Raw genomic sequence first — 22,929 nt, forward strand, 5'->3', positions numbered from 1 at the left:
CCTCTTCATCAGGAGCACCCCCAACCCTCAGCACTCATCTTTGAGTGTTGTAGCTTGCAAAAACCCTCCCAAAGAACAGGTTCTACCATCTAGGTACTGCATAGGCACACCACCACTCGCTTTCATTGTCTTTTGTGTTGGTTTTGGTTGGTTTTCACCACTGAACCTCACTTTGACTCACAACGATTACCCAGATTTTGTTCATATGGCATTTGACACATGGGGGCCAACCACAGATGACTTTGAGGGCACAGCTAAAATGTTTGGACTTGGCCCAATGTTTATGGACAAATTTAATGGTGACCAGTTCAGCAACCTACAGGCATCAAATCTGTACTACCCCTTCAACTCCCACAATGAATGGGAGCTGGCATCATGGTTACTTTGTTCAGGCCTGAGCATGAGAGCTATAGACTCTTTCTTGTCATTGTCAATTGTAAGCCTGTTCCTATTCTCTCCAAAGATCATTATTGACATGTGCCAGATACAGCTACTAAATATTTCCTTTTGTACAGCCAGAGCACTTCATGGGCTGGCTGAGTTACTCCCTGGCAGGCCATGCTGGCACTCAATGGAGATTACTCCTTCACAGCCAACCAAACACCCTGTGCACTTGTACTGGCATGATCCCCTGGAATGCATTGCATGGCTCCTCAACCACCCTTTGTTCTCTGACCAGCTTGATTTTGTTCCAAGGCATGTATACAAAATGCCCAAGAAGCTTTGTAGGGTGTATACAGAGTGGATGACCACTGATGATGCTTGGTGTATGCAGGTATGTTTCCACTGCGAGTTATAGATCCTTTTATTCAATTGATGTACCCCAGTCACAGCTTCCAAGTGGAGTGACTCTTCTTGGCATGATACTTTCTTCAGACAAGATGAATATTACTACTTTATGTGGTGGCAGAGTTGCTCATCCACTTCTTGTCAGCCTAGCAAATATCAAGATGTCCACACACCTAAAATTGTCATCCAACTCATTTATGCTTGCTGCTCTCCTCCCTGTCCCCAAGTTCATGCACAAGAACAAGCATATGTGTGGCCTCCTTGAAGATAGGCTCATTCATGAATGCCTGGATATTGTACTTGAACCTGTCAAGCAAGCTGCCAAACTTGGCATTATGTTACCAGATTCTCTGGGGCACATGCAGTACTGTTTCATGCCAATCACAGGTTATATCGCCAACACTGCCGAGGCTGCCATGCTTGCAGCTGTTGGGGGAAAGACTTCCCTAATCACCATGGCAATGTACAAACAGTTCAGAGACCCATTCCAACATGAGCCACAAACTGCATCCACCACTTTGGCTCAGCTTGCAGCGATGAAATCGAAGGTCCACCCTACAAATATCCAAGTCTTCTTTCATGAAGCACAGTGCTTTCACCTCAGCAGAGTTGGTGACCCATTTTGGAGGGACATTCCACTTTCTTGTCCAAGCACTTTTATAACTCCAGAGCCCCTTCACCACCTGCACAAGGAATTTTGGGACCACAACATGAAGTGGTGCATAAATGTGGTTGGTGAAGCCAAAATCGACTTTCACTTCTCAGTTTTACAGCCTACTGTGGGGTTCTGTCACTTTAAAGGTGGTGTTGCTAAGCTGAAGCAGGTGACTGGATGCATGCACTGTAATGTCCAACATTACATCATTGGTGTTATCGCTGGAGCAGCCCCTCCCAAAATTATTACTGCTATTCATTGTCACACACCAAAGGTGTTTGGTGAGGTGGACATGGATACAGCTGATGAACGGAGATGAAGACCATAGCCCTAATGTGAAGAAGGACACCCAGAAATGTTGGCAGTCATCCCTCACACAAGAACAAGTCATCAGTGCCAGAGAAAAAGAAAGGGAGCAAGTTAAGTGCTGGCTAAAATTCTTAAGTGCCCATGTATGGCATTCTGGTTTTCAACATATCTCTGCCCTTTCTGCAGATACAGAGACCATTCCCACACTCACTTGTAGTGCTCAGCCATGTGATCTTACCTTCCAAAATTGGAAGGGATTTGTGCACTCCACACATTTCTACAGCACTCCCTCCAAAAGATGCTCATTTCACTAAGTTCTTCTGGTATGGCTGCCTCTACATCAATCATTTCACTTGTCCCCTTTGCTAGGGACCATGGCTACATATATCTACCAGGAGTTCCTACCAGCTTCCATCCTGAAGCATCCTGGTACATCCCACCCTCATCTGCCCCCTCTCAGCCCATCCAGCTTGGACAGCATGTTCTTTTTGTCAGTATGACCTCTAGGAGGACATTCTTTGGTCACCTCAGGTCTGTCATTTGCTTGGAAAGGTCTTATGTGGTTGTTTCAGTCTCTCCAGTCCAAGAAGCACATGGATCCTTCCTCCCTGCTCCCTGCAATGTCTTCATACTGGTCTCATCCATCATTCTTCCAAGATTGTGACAGCTACAGTATAATCTACTGTTCTCCACTCTCCCTGATTGCATCCATGATGAGTATGATGCACATCTTGCCTCCTTGTTGCAAGATACAGCAGAAGACACTCCCCATTCATCCTCTCTTCCAACAGAGCCTTGTTCATGAAGTTTTTATTTGCTTCATTGAGAGGATGGTTTGGGGGGGAAAGTTGCAATCCCCTATGCTCCTGTCACCCCACAGACCCCCAAAGCTTGACCCCTGTTGACATCTGACTCACCCTGTCCACTTTTGGATGTACTATATTGGCATCAGATTGGCACTGCCTCTCTGTCATCCCACCTTGGCCTAGAAGCAATCTCTTTGAGATGTGACATGCACAGCCTCCCCCTAATGTGATTCCAGTGCACTTTCCCAGTTCCTGACATCACTTGACTCATACTTTGATGTTCTGACTGTCTTTGACTCACCTATTGCCAATACTTACCAGTCTTTTGACTTTGCTTACTGATTCTTTGGTTTTTGGCTTGCTAATCCTTACCAATGCTTTCCAAGATGATTACCCATTGCTTAAATTCCTTACTCATCAGTTACCAATCACTTACCAAGTGTTTGCACCTTGTTTTCCAAGGGCAACACCCCTGTACTGTATATAAGTCACTGTACTTAGATAGCAAAAAAGAGAAGACATCAGAGAGCCCCTCTTGCTCGCAGTTTATCATCACTCAGTAATTCATTCAGCAGCTTCAATAGTTGAGACTTTATTAAGGGTCTAACTATCATCTACTTTGCTTATCTTTGTCTATCATCAATATACTTTGCTCCAAGCCCTCCCTGAGCTCAGTGCAGCTTAGGACATTGAATTAAGTTGTCATCCATCCTTCTGTAGGCTGACAGCAGTCTACCCTATTGCATTCTCTCGCATTCCTGCTCCTTCTTCATCAGGAGCACCCCCAACCCTCAGCACTTGTCTTTGAGTGTTGTAGCTTGCAAAAACCCTCCCAAAGAACAGGTTCTACCATCTAGGTACCACATAGGCACACCACCACTTGCTCTTTTTGTCTTTTGTGTTGGTTTTGGTTGGTTTTCACCACTGAACCACACTTTGACTCACATTGTGCACTCATGGACTTCTGATACTGAGTCCAAGCTTATTGCATTGATGACAATGATCTTTGTATAATATCTTCTGTACTGGACAAGTTTCATGTGCACAAGCAGTTGATACTCAATCATGGTGCATGATGCAGTAAGGGAAACAAGCCCATCAAGAATTGGCACATCCCCAAGTTAGAACTCATGCAGAGCATCATACCAAGTGTGAAGTGTGTTGGGGGCACCATACAATGGACCACCGATGTAACTGAACACACCCTTGTATTGGAGATCAAGACACCCACATCAACTAGCAATAACAATAACTACAATCCTCAAATTTGCTGGTACCTCAATTGTGCTGAAAAATGTAGGATGTTTGAACTTGTGACATCATTATATGAATCGAAGACTCACTCCCATGGTTGTGTGGAAGAAAAGTCCTTGGAGGTTGAGGATGGGAGTTCTGATGATGGTGACAGTGAGATCAGTGATTGTGAGGAGGCAAATCTAGTTTCCAAGATGCCAGGTCCCATGTGGCCTGTCACTGATTACTTTGCCATCTCTGCATGCCTCAGGACCCCGGATCCAGACTCCATTCCCTTCCCCTTGTGTAGTTTTATCACAGATGGTATGGTGATCAACCTTTCCTATGACCCACCCTTGCAATGCATTAGTGTTGATGGTGCTGCCAAGAAGTTTGGACTACTTGACCTCCAAGCTGCCCTTGTCAATTTTCTAAATCATGAGAAGGTGTATGGACCAAGCTCTGTGCACACTATAAGCAGGCAATGTCAGGGATCAAGCTCTTCAACCCTGCCTTATACTGATCTGCAGGTTTGGTACAAGATGCAGCTGCAGAACATGGCGATACATGATATCATGGATGTCCTCCCTGCCCAGACTCTCTTCTGTTCTCCACCTTGTGAGACCTGGACCCTTGGCCACTATGATGCAGCTATCATCAACATGGACCCCCATTTCAAATGGCCAGAGAGCAGCCTGAAAGGTTTGTGGTCCACACTACTTTTCCATGTCACTCACAAGAGTATCTTAGGTCATGTTGTTGGCCAGCTCTGTCTCCTGATGCACCCTTTTGGCAAGAGGGGGGTAAGATGGTCATGGACAGACCATTTTTTGGTCTACATACAACATTTTGACATAGCAGCTGAAGATGTGACACACCTACATATCCTTAGGTGCACAAAGAGAGTGAATGGCCAACATCTTGGCAATGTCATCCTGCTCAGTCAGGTCCAGGCATTTGCACATCTCATACCTTGCTTTGGGCAAACTGCAGATAATCAATTGATGGCATACAACTCCTTCAAGCATTCTACTGAATTCTATCTCAACAAATACTTCAACAAAAATACATACTTTGCCCTAAGTTGTTTGGACTCTCCTCCCATCTAGTCAACATACATGTTACCTTACCATATACCAGAGCTTATTACATGTTAATGTTGAAATGCATCAGTATTTTGAGTGGTGGCACCATTTTCAAACATGTGACCCTGCTTGTCAAAAACCCTCAGAAATGTCCAAAGACTCAAACAAAAACAGATATCAAACAATAGATGGTACCTACAAGCTGATCAGTTCTCTCCCCCTGCCCAAACATGGCCACACGGTTCATGTTATGGACAAGTTCACCACTTCAGAACTTGAGGGCACCATTATCTGTGAACCACAGATACAAGTTAGCTCTCCTCAGAGCCTCGGTTATGTTACAAATATTATCTTCAAGTCCTTCAGAGATACATTTACCTCCATAGCTCCCAGGTCCCTGATTGTCCCTCTGAAAACAATTCCCACATGTGTCCATAGCTATTCCACCTCCTTCAACCAGGGTGGCTTGTCAGAGGACAGCCTGGTCAGCCTATATGATGACAATAGAAAGTGCTGGAACTGGGAGCTTTGTCCACCCCCAGGCTCTGATTCACCTCCTGAGCAACCTGGGCCACTTGCCTCAGAGCTGCTGGTAGAATTGGAAAAGCTCTGCTTTGAAAAGCAAGTTGCTCTGTTTCTCAATGCTATTGGAACCACCACCAAATCCATGATGCCCAGTCTATCCAGCAAACCCCAGCATCAATGGATGGCAGACTGGAGCAGAACCAGCTTGCGAGGTTGTACAGGTTATTCCCAAAAGCCTGACCTCATCCTTGTTGATAACACCCCAGTATCCCTCAACAAGATTACATGGTTAAGTCCCAAAGTCATCACCAAGTACTCAAAGGAGTCTTTCAAGCCAGCATCCCACCTTGGGAAGATGATGGACACTAAGGCATATCTAACCCTCATTGACCAGCCCTGGAGGTGCTATGTCCTTGGATTATCAATTACTGATAGCAAACTTCTTTGACTTCACTTCTACAACCACTCTGGTGGTGCAATCTCACCCTCTATCAATATCCACACTGACACAGAAGTCTTCATATACATTGTATGTGCTGTTGCATTCAGCTCCCACTCAACCCTTGGCTTCAATTTGACCATAGAGATATCCCCCCATCCTGCACACAGCTGCAAATGCACAGTACTTGCGATACCTCTCTCCCCTTTCCCCTCTCCTGCAACACCTTCTCCTCACTTGGAGTTGGGCATCCTCCTCAGTGCAAACTCACTCCCAACTCCCACATCACCTGAACACATCCCAGCAATCAGGAGGATCCAAGTAAACAAGACTGTCTACAAGGTGCTCGATGTATTATTCTTGAGCACAGGCTTTCTAGGAAGGGGTACTGTTTGTTACCTCACATGCTACAATGGGGAATACTATGTCATCAAGGATTATTAGGTGGAGGAGTCAGAGCAGAGGACAGCCCTGCATGAATTCAACATGATGAAGCTGGTCCAGGACATCAATGGAGTTCCCAAGTTGCAACACTACTGGGTCGTTGAGGCCAAGCCAGGCATTGTTGATAAAACTGAACAATTTCATGATGAGAAGTGGCAATTGTGCATGAAGTCTTGGAGAACTCATGTGCAATTGGCTATCAAGCCATGTGCAAGGCCAATGGTAATGTTCAAGACAAAAAAGGAACTTGTTTCATGCATCTGAGATATTTTACAAAGTATGTATCCTCTTCCACTTGTAAAATCAATACTAATTGCTTTAACAGTCCAACAGCAGGCTTTCAAGAGGGGTGTCTTCCATCGACATTGTAGCATCAACAATACAATGATTGAGGACTTTGCAAATGGGTCGTGCAGCTTTCTCCTCGACTGGGAATTTGCTGTATGGGTCATGTTACAGGGGGAATATGACTTGGGTGGCACAGTAAGTACTATGCAAAACATTTTGGAACTCGAAGCTGATAGTATGCAAAGGGGACAGTCCCCTTCCTTTCAGTGAATATCCTTTGCCAACTCAAGGAAGCCATCACTAAAAGTGGAAAGACTAATGTCCCATTGATCCAGAAAAGCACCTCTCTCACCTGTGTATTCATCAATCACCCTACTACTATACACCATACATGTGCAGATGATATTGAATCCCTGTTCTATGTTTTCATCTGGATCCTCATCCTTTATGATGGGCCACTTGGCCACAAGCATCAAGATATCAGCCATGAAAAGACACTTCTTGGCTTGTGGAGTGAAAAGGTGGCTGAAGATCTCAAAATCACCAGATGCGCCAAGTTCACATTCCTTAATGACCCATCTGAATCAAGGCTGGATTCCAAGGTCTTGCAATATTTTCAAGATCTGATCCCTCTGGCTAACGAGTGGCATGTATTGCTTGGGTGGTCCCTGCTGAGCAGAACTGCAGTGCAGTTCTCTGACATTATCTCCCTTTTTGATTGTTTCTTGGCCAGCATGCCATATGAGAAACCACTGGAGATGACAAATGCATTCCAGCAGATCATTGCCCAGCACAAAGCACTTAATTCAAGCATGCATCCAAGTCAGGAGAACAATATGGATGTTATGTCTTCTAAATGCCTTTGTGAAGAGGTAAGGAGCATGGATAACCCTCCTATACCCAATAAATGCTTCAAAGGCATGTAGTCTTAGCATGAATTTTATGTTTAGTTCACGTTCTGTATGTTATGTGTAAAGTGTTTCAATTCATTTGCAGTGGGTAACCATCTCTGCACATTGTTTCATTTTACATCTCATGATGAACCTGTCAATGTTTATATGGATTCACAAGATGTCATTTCATTGTGGTCCCCATGCTTCCATCTTATACTGTTCTCTGTTTAACTGCTTGTACCTTCAGATGTCCACCCAATCTGGAACAATCCTGCTGAAAAAGAAGGATAGCAAAAAAGCCAAATGATGACCAGAGGCTGACAGAAGCACTTGACCTGCAAAAAACAAGTGTCTAGGAAGCCCACCCATTGATCTCAAAGAGTCTCAGTCTGTTGCCACAGTGGGACTATGTTGTAGTGGAAGGGCAGGGGCAGGTTCAGGTGGAAGGGCCAAGCAATTGGAGTGGATTGGTACTGCCCTTGAAGGCTGAGCTACATGGCCATGAAAGTTGATGGATCTCCCCAACAATTCCATTGTAAATCCTCTTGCACCTCCACCCACTTGGCAGAAAAAACCAAAGCTCAGTTCTAGTTATTTGCAAATATCAAGCTAACTGCTTGCAAAGTCCAATGTTGCCCCACCACCCTACACACCTCCCATTGTGAATGGTCCTAGCCCAGCTGATATGCCTCTGGTGAGTGTCTTTTCATACTGATATGCAATGTTCATTTCAGAATCCCATCCCTCAGTCTTCAACAGCAGTAGCAACACCTGTCTTCCATCAGTGCCCCACAGACTCCCATCACTTTGGTTTCAGTGTTCTGGCTCAACAGCCAGGTCATATCATGCCTCCCAGGATGGAACCTGACCTTCAAGTGCTCAATAATCCTTATATTGCCATGATTTGGGGAGACCAAGTTCCCAGTAATACATCTCATCTGCCAACACCCCAGCCCAACTACCAGTCTCGGTTTATCCCCCACCAGCCACCTGCTACTGTCCCTGACTCTTGTATCAACCCCTCCCTTGATAGCTTGCTCTCATCGAGACAAACTTTGGCAACTGCTGACATTCGCCACAAGAGTTTGGAGAAGCTGTCATCAGAGGGCTCCTCAGAAGAGGAGTCAGAGTCCTTGAGTAATAACCCATCAGACACAGAGGCTGGTGAGGTCTCTGGCAATGAGTTCAACAAAGATGAGGATGATGCATTTGGATGGGGTGCAACAAATCTTAGGCAATCAACTCATCCTGGTATGTGTCAGAGGTTATTATGGTATTGGCTCAACATTCTTTGTCAGGCTTCTCCAAAGAAACAACAACAAGCAATCCTATTCACCACAATTCCTTACCCTCCTGACCACAAGTTTCAGTACTCATGCAATGAGGATGACAATGCAGCTCTGTGAAGCTTACAATCCAAGGACAAGGCTCAGCCAGAGGTACAAAAATGCCATTCCTGCTAGCTTTATTTATTCAGATTGTTATTTTAGGGTTCCCAACATGGTGCTGTCATCGATGTTCTTGAATGCCACCATCACACTAATGGCCATCCTGTTCCTGATCATGATCTTCTGACCCTTGTGCATGACTTGGTCAACAAAGTATCTCAGCATGCCAGAGCCCCTCATAACTCCAAGAAAGCTAAGGATGAGGGCCCATTGCCTTCACAACTGAGATTTTACAAGGCAGTATGGAAGGACTGTCTTGAAGACACTAAGCAAGAATGCAGGGCTGCACATGCACTTTCTAACCCATTCCCATCAAAATCTCATGACCTCAACCTCTCCATAACTGAGGTGCTTGTCACTGCTGTCATTGAGTGGAATCAATGCAGTGTGCAATTTGAAGATGGTGAGTAACAATATTTTCGCTTTATACATGTCTTGTTATCCTAACTTTATAGGTTACTGGCCTGACCACAAGCAAGATATGGTGTGCCTCATAAGTAGTCCCATCTTTCAGTTACAGCTACTGACATACTGCTGGTAGCTCCTTGGTGATATATCTACCTGGTGTTTGGAATTGAAGTCAGTTATGCTGGCAACCATGCCATCTGCATTCAACCTTATCCCTCCTTCTGATGTTGCACCATGGGTTTGTGTACAATGGATAGAGACTGCTGCCACAAAGCTCCTTGACAACTCACATTTCCTGCAAGATGGTTTCGATGAGAATGTACGTTCACATGGTTTGTTGTCTGCACTACTAACAGATTGGTTTATCAGGGAAAAACCAGGAATTTCACTCACCCTGCCCTCAAGGAAGCTGTCATACAATTCTACTATACTGGGACCTATTGAATCGCAGATAAGCGTCCTGAGTCCTTCAACAATTCAGTTCCCCTTTCCTGTCTGGCTTTCATCACAGCTGTGGTGAGTTATTTTACACCCCAAGTCACTGCAACTCAAACTTTTCTCACAGTATCATTGTGTGTTGGATGGATTTGTGAAGAATGGCACAGGAAAGACGATGCCTCAATTCTCTGGCAAGGCTTACAATTCCATTTTCCATGGCATGATGAAGGTGTGGAACGACATCCTTCGTAATCCCTATCACAGCATGAGGTTGTGCAATCAGCTTTCTCAGTGGGCAAAGGAAGGATGGTAAGTACTGGGGCAGCCAACATGCTCATGCTGACTCCTTGTATCAGGGCTGCACTGCAAGAGGTTGATTCAAATGTAGAGAGGTACCAGCACATTCAGGCAGTCCTTGATTGATTTCATAATACCTAGTCCTGTCATACCTGTCATTACATATAGTATGCAATTGATGCCAATGCTCCTGTTCCTGTCATACCTGCTGTGAACTGTCCCTAGTTGTGGAGTGATCACATGTTTGCAAAGTAAACATTGAGATGGGGAGTACTGGACAACACCCCAAGGAGAATACAGTCTGGCCAGTTTTGTACAGTGATATCTAAGCATGAAAGTTCCATAGCAATCCATAGTAAGTAAGATACTGGACAAAGTTCCATGACAATGTGACCATTCCATAGTAACAGGCAACTAGCCATAGCAAAAAGTGTTGTTGGGTGCATCTGTCCAGCCTGGACCTAGCTAGGGGACTCTGTATTATGGAGCACTGTGGAGAGCTCCACAGCTCAAAGTGATTTACTGATGAAGCGAGTTGGCATATACTATTCAATAGTAAGATGGAGTGTGTTCTGTACATTTCTTGCAGGGCAAGGAAGACTGACATTTTCCAATGGTGAAGTCCAATCCCACTGCCCATGTATCTTGGTTAACAACAGTCTGAAGAAAGTATTAGAGTGACATAGCTGTGGTGCAATATGCCATACATACAGTGACAAGCTTAACTAGTCTAATGAAAATCATGCATCAAGGTATGGTTACAAATGAAAGAGGGAGGCATCAGCTCACAAAGTCAGCAAACACTGGTTAACAGCATAGATGATGAGTGTGTTTAGGAGGCACTTCATTCTAAAGCAAGCTTCATTGGGAAAGAACCACCAAGGTTGGCAGGAGTCACCTTGGGAATACAGAGCAAGAGCTACCATCATAGAAAAGTATGCAGAGTGACACTGCAATCAAAACCTCAGCTATTGCAGCAGCAGCCATGGAAAGTGTTATGGCATAAACCTAGAAATGAAGAGTAGCCAGTGGGCTAATTTCTCCCTTAACAGAACCACCCTAACCTGTGGGATGGTGTGCTTGTGATTAATGAACCTATGCACCAATATCACTATTACTGAAATGATGGTTGGATAGATTGGAGTATGAAAGAACAACAGCTTCTGTGTCTGATCAGAGTAGGTCAGTCATGGTGGAAGCAAGGTATGGACCTACACCACACCCTATTAAATTATCATTATACTGTAAATGCCTCAAGAGAAACCAAAAATTCACCAAAACAAGTGACAATAAATAGCATCTGTCATGCTTGCATCACTGGATCATGGCTTTTCCATCACAAGCAAAACAGACTCACAACGGGGGTGGTTACTAACCACCTTATTTGAGGGCAACAAACTAGATTCCAATCAACAACATCTTGATAGTTGGGTTTATTAGCACCTACAGTAATATATTTGATGTGAAAAGAAGCTGGTAGCATTCAGTTTATGAGCACTAACTCACCATGAATACTCACTTGCCATTGAACTACAAAAACCACAAGTCCCTGTAATACCATTAAATCTCAACACAGATGGTTTTAGGATGAAGGGAACATACATTCACCAGACTTGATGCCTCAACAGAGAAACATTCTAAAATAGTGCCTAGTAGAAAATTGGGTATGCATACTGAGAATGACCTGCAATATCTCATCAGGGGGAAGCTGCTTCAAGATGGAAAGGCATACAAACCAGACAATATACTCCCAGCTCATGGGAACACTGTAATTGGTTATCTGTAGTGATTGAGCATGGCAATTACAGGAAAGAAGAACATTAGTGGCACTCAAGGTGGCTTTGGAAGTGCTCTGGAATTGCACTCTGACAGGCCACTGCTGCTATAAAATTTGACTCTGATGTGCCATGCCCTGTGGCACTGCTTGACTAGCAATACATGGTAGTTACTTATCCTGGAAGATACATGTCAAATAACATATCAAACTCGTATTAATGCATTGTACATGATCAATAAACATCTACCCATCATCCAAGAGCAACTGGATACCCTGGAAATCTGTCCACCAAGATCTGCTCAAACAGCTGGATGAGACTAGCCTTCATGTTGCGATAGCAAGGCTTGAAAATGCACAATGTGGAGTTGATGGTAGCAGCTTGGAATCTATGTCAATGTCACTGAGTGCAGGCTCCAGCTCCCCCACAACTCTCTTCTTCCTCACTCTGCCATTGCCAGTCACTCTGATCCTGTTAGATTTCGAATCCAGCACCTCTGATGACACAGACTCCACAGCTGAGCATGATGGGCATTATGCTCAGCTGCTAAATGCAATCATGGCTCTCAGAGATGAAGTAGAGCATGCACATATCCTTGACAGACCTGAGATGCCAATGATGCAGGCATCTCAGCTGTGCCTCCTTGAACATTTTGCAGATCATCAGCCCCACCTGTTTTGAAAGTGCCTTCATGTAGACCCACCAATTTTTGATCACATTCTGGATCAGATTAGTGGACACATGATATTCCAATGCAATTCCAAAAACTGTCAGCTGGCAGTCACAGTCCAGTTGGCAATCTTCCTTTTCTGCACAGGGCATTATGGAAATGTGGCATCGCCTGAGGATGTAGCACAGTGGGCTGGTGTTAGTGTTGGCTCAGTTGTCAATTGTATGAAACATGTGATGGTAGCTATACTGGATGACCACAATAGATTCATCAATATTCTGTCTGAAGACTCACAGGAGATGGAAAGAGCATGGGTTTTCACTGAGTCATGCACCTGTTCAGCCTGGAGGAATGGTGTGTTCACTGCTGATGGTTTGAGTATTCCCCTCTTTGAGAAACCACATATCTTGGGGGAAACATTCTATGATAGAAAATCTAGGTACTTGTTGAACTGCCAGGTGTGTACTCAAATGCTGAGTGTGAACAGCAGAAGAAACTTACCAAGATAGCTTATTGTTTTTCCACACAATCTTCTTGTCATGGACTATGGACTTGGACATCTGGGAAGTGTCCATGATGTGTGGGCCTTCCAGGGGACTTGCATCACTTCAAACCCTATGCAGTTGATTCCACATGATCATTGGACATGGGTGAACAGTGCATACCCATCAGAGATGTGGTGTGTTGTCCCCTTCAAAAAACCTAAAGGTGGGAGATTATCTTGAGATCAGAATGTGTATAACAAGTACCTTTCAAAGGTACACACCTAGTTTTGCTGCAGTACATGGGCTGACAGCTTTGGAAGATCCACATACAAGTTGGACACGCATTTGCCACCTTGAAAGGGTGCGTTCAAAGCCTCTGTGAGGTGTGCCTGAAAATCTGGGCAGAGAAAGATATGAAAGTCATGATTTACTGGGTGCTTTGTTGCATCATCCTACACAACATGATCATGCGGTTTGAGGAGGAAATGGACAATACAATTGAGTGTTTAACTGACTGGGTGGTCAATGAAGGAAGCAGCCTTGATGATGGGGACAGAATTGCTGCAGTGGAGACTGTGGAGACTATTGGTCAGTGATTTCGAGCAAAGCTATTGGATCAGTTGTTTCAACATCTTGGACAGGAACAAACCCATTAATGGTGGTTGTGGGAGATGGTAGTATTAGCAAGATGAAAAAAATACATTCACCATATGTACATCTTGCAAGAGAATAGTGGAAACATGAATATGATGTGAGTACATAGTGGGAACCTGCCAGAGATGGATACAGTGGGGAAGTGTGGGTAAAAACTTGGCCATGACAAGATAAACATATGCAGCAGGAGGGGTTGCATCTGAATTGGCCTTCATAAGTTTTGCAAGCTCAATTTTGAGGCGAAGCATCTCTGCCTCACTGTTGAAGGTGATCTCCTGGGCCTTCATCAGCTGGATGTTGAGTTTCTTTGCCTCCAACTCCAATTCCATCTTAGTCACCATTTCTGCCTGCTCTTTCATCAATTCCTCCTTCCTATGAAGATATTCCATCTTGATCATATAGTGTTTAGTCTTCCCAGAAGAAGAAGAAGCCACTAGCAACTCAGCTTCATGACTCAAGTCGATGACCTGGTCTTGAAGCTGAGACTTGCCATGTTTAGTTAGCATTGAACTTGGCTTTGTCAAACTTGTCTTTGATGATGAGTCCCAGAGGGACTGGCTAGGTTTTCAGGAAGAGCTACCAGAGGAGTCAGATGTTGTCATAGAGGCGATACTTGCAGATGAAGGAGGAGGGCAAAGATATGGCAAAGACCAAGAGAAGGCAATTCAGCTATCTGATGAGGGTGTACGACCCCTTTGCAGGAGGGAGAACCTAGAGGGGAAATGAGTGTCACTTGGCATTGAAGGCCATTGTAACTAGCAATAACTTATCAGTAAAATTTCATTAATGTTGCTCTGAATGAACATGAACACACCTTGTCACCCTGCACAGATGTGGAGTCCATGTTGATGTTGGGGTACTCATCACCACCAGTCTGCTCATCCCCAAACCCCAGCATTGCCTCATCAAACCCAGCTCCACCATCTTCTTCACCTTCATTAGTGACTTCACCACCAGCTTGAGATGGCACATCCTCCTCAGCTTCCTCAAGTTCCCCCACTGTCCCCCCCATGCCCATGCAATCACCTGCAATCTCAGCCTCAGAACCTGAAATGTTCTTCATACCAAGTGTCTTGTTTTGGATAACTGCTAAGAAGCCCTCTGCATGGTTTTTGTTCAGCTCAGAATTGAAGGGCTCAGGATCGAATGATGGGTTCCCCTGCCAAATGGAATGTAAGTCATCATACCAAGGAAAACTGTTGAGAACAACATCTGTATGTGCACATAAGCCCCTGCATTCTTGTACATCAGTCATGTAACATACCATGAAGGTTGGCAAATTTTGGATGGCCAGGTATGATGCCTTCCCCTGACTGTTTGAATCATGCATGGCACTTTTGATAGCTCACTTTCAGCCTAGATGATCATTAGTGAATCCTGGGTTTATCAGATGATCAGAGACTCATATATTGAGACAGTGTGAGTCAAAGTGAGGTTCAGTGGTGAAAACCAACCAAAACCAACACAAAAGACAATGAAAGTGAGTGGTGGTGTGCCTATGCAGTACCTAGATGGTAGAACCTGTTCTTTGGGAGGGTTTTTGTGAGCTACAACACTCAAAGATGAGTGCTGAGGGTTGGGGGTGCTCCTGACGAAGAGGGAGCAAGAATGTGATAGAAAGCGATAGGGTAGACTGCTGTCAGCCCACAGAAGGATGGATGGTGACTTAATTCAATGTCCTAAGCTGCACTGAGCTCAGGGAGGGCTTGGGGTGAAGTATATGGATGATAGATGATGATAAGCAAAGTAGATGATAGCTAGACCCTTAATAAAGTCTCAACTATCAAAGCTGATGAATGATTTACTGAGAGATGATAAATTGTGAGCAAGAGGGGCTCTCTGATGTCTTCTTTTTTTGCTACCTAAGTACAGTGACTTATATGCAGTACAGGGGTGTTGCCTATGGAAAACAAGGTGCAAACACCTGGTAAGCAATTGGTAACTGATGAGTAAGGAATGTAAGCAATGGGTAATCATCTTGGAAAGCATTGGTAAGCATTGGTAAGGATAAGTAAGCCAAAAAGTGAAGAATCAGTAAGCAAAGTCAAAAGATTGGTAAGTATTGGCAATAGGTGAGTCAAAGACAGTCAGAATGTCAAAGTATGAGTCAAGCAATGTCAGGAACCAAGAAAGCGCACTGGAATCACATTAGGGGGAGGCTGTGCATGTCACATCTTGAAGAGATCGCTTCTAGGCCAAAGTGGGATGACAGAGAGGCAGTGCTGATCTGATGCCGATATAGTACATCCAAAAGCAGACAGGGTGAGTCAGATGTCAACAGGGGTCAAGCTTTGGGGGTCTGTGGGGTGACAGGAGCATAGGGGATTGCAACTTTCCCCCCCAAACCATCCTCTCAGTGAAGCAAATAAAAACTTCATGAACGAGGCTCTGTTGGAAGAGAGGATGAAGGGGGAGCGTCTTCTGCTGTATCTTGCAACAAGGAGGCAAGATGTGCATCATACTCGTCATGGATGCGATCAGGAAGAGTGGAGAACAGTAGATTATACTGTAGCTGTCGCAATTTTGGAAGAATGATGGACGAGACTGTTATGAAGATGTTGCAGGGGGCAGGGAGGAAGGATCCATATGCTTCTTGGACTGGAGAGACTGAAACGACCACATAAGACCTTTCCAAGCGAATGACAGACCTGAGGCAACCAAAGAACGTCCTCCTGGAGGTCATACTGACAAAAAGAACACGCTGTCCAAGCTGGATGGGCTGAGAGGGGGCAGATGAGGGTGGGATGTACCAGGATGCTTCAGGACGGAAGCTGGTAGGAACTCCTGGTAGATATATGTAGCCATGGTCCCTAGCAAAGGGGACAAGCGAAATGACTGATGTGGAGGCAGCCATATCAGAAGAATTAGCAAAATGAGTGTCTTTTGGAGGGAGTGCTGTAGAAACGTGTGGAGTGCACAAATCCTTTCCAATCTTGGAAGGTAGGATTGCGTGGCTGAGCACTACAAGCGAGTGTGGGAATGGTTTTGGTGTCTGCAGAATTGGTGGAGATATGTCAAAAACTGGAATGCTGTACATGGGCGCTTAAGAACTTTATTGGCGCTTAACCTGCCTCCTCCTTTTTCTTTGGCACCGACAACCTGTTCTTATGCGAGGGATGACTGCCGACATTGCTGGCTGTCCTTCTTCGCATGAGGGCTATGGTCTTCACCTCCATTCATCAGCTACATCCATGTCCACCTCACCAAACACCTTTGGTGTGTGACATCATGAGTTGCATAGTCATCAGGGTTGGTGCTCATCAGGACATCTTCTAAGTGTGTTGGGTGTTGAGAGTTATGAATGTTCAAGCTCAAAGGTTGGAGAGACTCATGAAGGTGGACTAAGTTATTGACCCAGGTATTGCACCCAGAGGATGGCTGGCTCATGTGCATTGTAACAGCGCTGTGACTCTGGAAGCCACCTTTACCACAACTTGGACAGCGGGGCATACTCTAGATGGTCAGGCAGGCCAATTCCGTGTTACATGATTATCACTTCAGTGCAAATCAGGACATTGTTCAGATCACTACAGAGTGTATTTCTCATATACTACCCAATCACATCCCATGCATGAACATAGTCGCTCATGTCCATTTATAACCTCAATCACACACACCTTCATGCTGGATCAACCATGCCCATGGTTGAGCATTGCCCGGGCAGCAAAGGACTGCCCTATAAGCCTCGTGATGGCAGGTTCTCTTCCTGCAACAGTCCCTCTAGCAGTGCCAAGGTCAAAGTGGAGATAACTGGTGTCTTAGCTGAGATGTATGGAATATTGGAGTTGTCCACTCACACAGTAAGTTCTTTTTTTCCTTCCTAATAACCACTCATTGATAGGTTTTCAATCTGCAGCATGAATCAAAGAGTCAGCTGAATCACAAGGCACTTCTCCTTCTCAATGTAGCACATGCATAACACAAAGTCTTTCATGCAGAACAAGCTCTGGCCACATGCATCGCCCACAAATATGAATCAATGGCCAAGTTGTACAAGTATAAGGCAGGCAGCGGCAAGGCAAGAGTCCACAAAAAAGATATGGAGGTCAGCTCATTATGTGTAGCAATGAAAAAATGCAGACTGGGAGAGCCTATTTTCAATGTTAGTGTTCTGGCCAGTGAGCTGCAGCCATCTCTCAAGTCCAATGGTATGCTATGCTCACTCTTTTCTTTTGGGCCACTATTTTACTTATGCCAGATCTTGAAAGGCACAGTTATTGAGCATGCTGGTAGTCAAATACTCACCATTCATCTAGACTAGTACTATCCATTACTTTCCTGTACTTATTGAAAAATGCTGGATGTTATGTCTGTGTGTTGTTGCCTTCATGCATAGGAACAAAGTTAGATCTACCAAGTTCTCTACTACAGTGGGAATCTAGGTTGCTGTATTAGCTAGGTGTGTCTGTTCCCTTGTATGCTAGGTAGCTATTGGTCTTTGGATTGCTGGTATCACTGGTGTGGCTTACTCAGGTGCTATGAGTTGCTTGGATGCTGGCCACTACTTTGGGCAAGTCTGGTGTAGTCTACTCTGGCACTATGAGTTGCTAGGATGCTTGACATTGCTTTGGACTAATATGGAATTGTGCAAATACTATGGGCAGCCATGAGTTACTAACACATTTTTGTGTTTTGCTGATGTTCTAGCATTGCTGAACTCTTGGGAGTACCTTCTGTTACGCTTCCGCCAAGGGTCTTTCCTTTTTCGGTTCCTCGCGGTCACGTGCGTCACGTGCCTCGTTGCGTCTCTTGTAGTCGTGGTCGTCCTAGGGGTTCGTATGTTAGAAGGATGCCTCGGATCTCAGGTTGTCCAGGTATTTCCAATACCTGTCAAGACTCGTCACCCTTGATCCGAGACACTGCCCACTGTGGACGACTTGTCTGGTTGCTGTTCCGTCCCGTTCTCTTGTTCCTTCTTTGTTGCTTACTTGTTGTACTATAGTTCCGGTGTCTGGCTCCTCGCTGTGCATTGATTGCGCAGCCGGTATAGCCTTCGTTTCCATCTCTACCCCCATCTCTGACACCGGATGACTCGTATTTATTTCAGTGATTAGTTTGTTGACTGCTGCGGATATGCATCGCGACGCGTCTGTCGCAACTGGTACGGTACTCTCACTTAGGGGTATATAAACTCCCGTACTTTACCATGTATCCTCAGTTTTTCGATAGCTTGCAACTGAGCTAATTACTTTGCTTCAATCCTCGTCTTCTCTCCGCGCGAACAACCTCAGGGACTCGCCAGCAGACAAGACCTCTGTTGGATCTTCGCAATAACTCAGCCATAGGGGTTACGACAGGTTCGGCCCGTAGACTCCCACCTCGTGCGCTTCGTGCCTATTCCATTTGAAGAAGTCACCGCACCTGGGCATAACAAAATTGAAAAACTCTACGCAGCTTTCAGGACTCGTCGACTTCTTCACGAAAGTCCACTCGTCCCTGGTTACTGAACTTCAACAAACACAACCAAGGCTAGTCGGTCTCCCTACGTGTAAAGACTAACTCGCCTTCGCCTCTCGCTTCTCAACTCGACCCTAACAAAAGTCAATAACAAAATTGAGAAGCACCCCTCCACCCTTAACCAAATCCACTGCTCTACAGGCAGCCACTAGGCTTTAATAGATCGCCTCCCTGGAGTTCGCACTCGTGATTCCCTACGCGTAAAATCACTCGCGCACCGTTTACAACCCCTCTACGCTGACAGGTTTCTTTCGAGAAGTAAATCCTCCCTCAGCCTTCGTTGTCACTATCCGTCAAAGTGTCAAATCCTTCGAAGTCGAGACCTCCTGTCCCTCCAAGAACTACCCCGCTAGGACTAGGAAGGAACCCGCCTTTACCGCCGATACCAGGAAGACTTGGGCCGTCAGCCACAGCAAGTAATCCCCGGTTATCTTATCTGTCCCATTTTAGGGAATCGGAAGTCGCACTTAGTTCAGAAGAAGAAGACAATCAGAAGTCTGAGACTTCTTTCGGATCAGTCCTCAAGGAAGAACAGGAAGCACACAAATCACCCGTTATGTCCATGACAATCGGTCACGGAGAGTCAGCCCCTGAGATGCTGCCGAAGGTATACTCCGAAGCGGAGCTGAAGGAAAGGTTGGAAAGACAGATGCACTCTTTGGCAGAGGACTGGCGCAAGATTGCTGGTCAAGGTCAGTCGAGTGATCCCTTCCCAACAGGAACGCCTACGGACTCAGCTCTACGAGCTTGGTACGCCAGGAACTTCGGAAAGGTAATTCCCCCAGAGGGCCCCGTTGGTGGGCCCAGTAAGGGTAAGGCCTCAGCCAAAGACGGCGATGACTCGTATGATGTCTGCCCACCCAATGGAGGAAGGGAGTTTAATGTCGGGCGTCCTGGAGAATACGACAGAAGCCACAATGGGCTTCAGACTTGGGTCACGCAAGTCGAAGGTTATCTTAACCTTAATAAACATGTCTACAACACGGAGTCGCTCAAGATTTCCTTCACCCTCATGTATATGACGAAAGGAGCCGCCGTATCATTCACCGAAAATTATCAAAACGAGAATAAGCTCTTAGACGGGACCGTCTGGTATTCTGACACCTTCCAGAGGTTCGTCGAACGTCTTAAGGCTACGTTCGAATCTGGCGATCAGACTGCTCTCGCAATCCTACGGCTCTCCGACATTTCGCAAGGAAAAAGGGAACTCGAAGCGTATATTGCCGAGTTTACCGGACTTGTCAACAAGGCCCAGCTAAAAGAAGAGTCACAAGAAGCAGGGATCTTCTTCGGGAAGGGACTCAACAAGGAATATCGCAAATGGGTTCTCAATTTGGGACGCACGCCTTCCACGGTGATCGAGTGGATCCAGTGCGTGGGAGAAGCAAGAACCATGATTGCAACAAAGCATATCCTTGAAGGGAAGGAATCCCAGTACGAGCGAAAGTTTATCCACTATCGTGGAGGTTCCCGAGATCCTGATGCGATGGACGTTGACAAAAGAAGGCGAAACGTACGCCGATCAAACGATGATGTAATGTGCTTCGAATGCGGAGCAAAGGGTCACTACAAGTGTGACTGTAAATCCCGGAAGCCTGATAACCGCCCCGGCATACGAGTTGTCCTCAATGACAATGGATCTAAAACTGCGTATGTGGGAAATCGTCTCGCCACAAGTGAGGAAAAGAAAGCCTATGGGATGGATTTTTAAATGGGACTGCCCAGACTCCTACGGCAGGTCCCATTTCTGTTTTGTCTGCAAACTGTACTTCTATAGATGACGAATCAACTATGCATGTTGGGTCTCCTCTTGGAAGGGCATGGTTGCCAGACTACTTGGCAGGAGTAATGGTCTGCATCGACTCCAGTGCAGAGGTGTCGCTCATTTCAGAGCGCATCGTCAGTCAACTCAAGATCCCCTCCTATCGCGTCAAGTCTCGGTTCAAAACTACGTCGTTCACCGGGAAGGATGTGGAGTGGATCACCCAAAAAGTGTCCATACGAATAATTGTCAAAAACCGTGTTATTCGGGTCAAGTGCTACGTCGGACCCCTTGTCAGAAAAGAACACATTCTTCTGGGAATGCCCTTCCTTCGGACTTACAAACCCTGGATGAATTGGGAAAAGAACCTTATCACTTGTTGGGAAGATGGGTTTGTTCCTACTAGGGAAACTGACATCTTTATCAAGGGACACGTACCCAGTTGCAAGGGGTACGCGGTCAAGTTTAATAAAGATGGTTCCGTAAAGGAACCCCGGGTAAGTGAAGTCGTAGTTAACAAGACGACTTTATCTACAGAACTCGAGGCTGCCCTATCCTTGACTAAGGAGGAGGTTAAACTTCCAGGGGAATATCAAGAATTCGTAAAGGTCTTCTCTGAAGAAGACATACCGCTACCGGTCCATCGCCCAGGGTTAGACCATGAAATACAACTTCGGGACGATTTCAAACCGAAGAAATCAGCGGTATACCCTATGTCACCAGAAGAGCTCAAGGTCCTAGATGAATTTCTTGATGAAAACTTAAAGTGCAAGAAGATTCGACCGTCAACATCGCCTCAAGCAGCACCGGTGTTCTTTGTGGCCAAGAAAGATGGGAAGAAGCGACTAATTCAAGACTACCGCTATCTTAATTCCTTTACGATACCGGATGCGCATCTGTTGCCCAATGCTCAAGCACTGTTTGACGAACTCGTCGAATCAAAGTATTATGCCAAATTTGATATTCGTTGGGGGTTCACTAATCTTAGGGTCAAAGAAGGAGATGAGTGGTCAGGAGCTTTCATTACCCCTCGAGGCTTATTCGAACCCACGGTAATGTTCTTCGGACAGTGTAACTCACCCCCTTCCTTCCAGAGATATATGGACCGAACCTTCAAATCTCAAAGAGGAAAGCAGGTGGGGTATATGGATGACGTCGCCATCCACGCAAAAACCAAGGAAGAACTTCAGACTCGGGTTCGGGAGTTCTTAAGGATCTGCCAAAGGGAAGGACTTCGCCTCAAGATCAGCAAGTGTGTCTTCGAGGCCGAAGAAATCGAGTTTCTGGGAATGATTATCGGGAAGGGTCACATGGAAACTTCGCCAACAAAGACCGATGCGATCGGTACCTGGGAAGCCCCAGAAAACCTGACTGGCCTTCGCCGGTTCTTGGGATTCTGTAACTTCTACCGAAAATTCATCCCTTCCTTTTCAAGTGTCGCCAGACCTCTCCATGACCTGACGAAGAAAGGGATGTCCTATCAATGGACTGAAGAGCGTAATAGAGCTTTTGAACACCTTAAATCATTGTTATGCTCAGCTCCAGTCCTTGCCATCCCTGACTTCTCCAAGCCCTTTGCGCTCTTTACCGATGCTTCAAAACTCGGGACCGGCGCGGTTCTGGCTCAAAAAGGAACCAACAACGAGTGGCACCCTTGTTCTTACTTGTCTCAATCGTTGGTCGGAGCGGAGCAACGTTACCAGGTCTATGACTTGGAAATGTTGGAAGTAATCCGGGCTCTCAAGGCTTTCCGCCCATATCTCCTCTCTCCAGTTGAGCCCACGGTCATTTTCACCAACCATAAGAATCTGGAGTACTATCGCGAGCCGCAGCAGGCGCAATGGGCCGCCACTGTCCAATCCTACCCTATCCGGTTCTCCTGGCAGGCAGGTCGCCTACAGGTCCCCGCCGACACTCTTTCCCGCAAAAACGAAACTGAGGAGCCCGCTCCAGTTGCCACGGTCCTCCCTTCGGACCTTTGGCTTGATGGGGGGGTGGATTCCCAAGTTCGTCTGGTATCACCGACTTTTTCATTAACAAAACTACAAAAACAAAAAAAAATTAACCAC

At 45.6% G+C, this 22,929-nt stretch overlaps 2 protein-coding genes across 2 annotated transcripts; both read left to right on the plus strand.

Moving 5' to 3' along the window:
* Window positions 1-205: 205 nt before the first annotated feature.
* F5J12DRAFT_907673 (uncharacterized protein) lies at window positions 206-4,901 on the plus strand (the record flags this gene model as incomplete). The annotated part of the gene is made up of 7 exons (XM_051748966.1): window positions 206-436; window positions 485-775; window positions 828-1,153; window positions 1,268-1,704; window positions 3,535-3,610; window positions 3,641-4,661; window positions 4,695-4,901. 7 exons carry the CDS (start codon window positions 206-208, stop codon window positions 4,899-4,901), a joined length of 2,589 nt encoding a protein of 862 aa, XP_051594921.1.
* Window positions 4,902-17,276: 12,375 nt separating this feature from the next.
* F5J12DRAFT_786771 (uncharacterized protein) lies at window positions 17,277-17,902 on the plus strand (the record flags this gene model as incomplete). Its single annotated transcript, XM_051743507.1, has 4 exons — window positions 17,277-17,441; window positions 17,483-17,510; window positions 17,580-17,686; window positions 17,840-17,902. 4 exons carry the CDS (start codon window positions 17,277-17,279, stop codon window positions 17,900-17,902), a joined length of 363 nt encoding a protein of 120 aa, XP_051594922.1.
* Between the last annotated feature and the right edge of the window lie 5,027 nt (window positions 17,903-22,929).

This window comes from Pisolithus orientalis, assembly GCF_024613125.1.
Source record: "Pisolithus orientalis strain OTSU chromosome Unknown F5J12scaffold_66, whole genome shotgun sequence".
NCBI lineage: Eukaryota > Fungi > Basidiomycota > Agaricomycetes > Boletales > Pisolithaceae > Pisolithus > Pisolithus orientalis.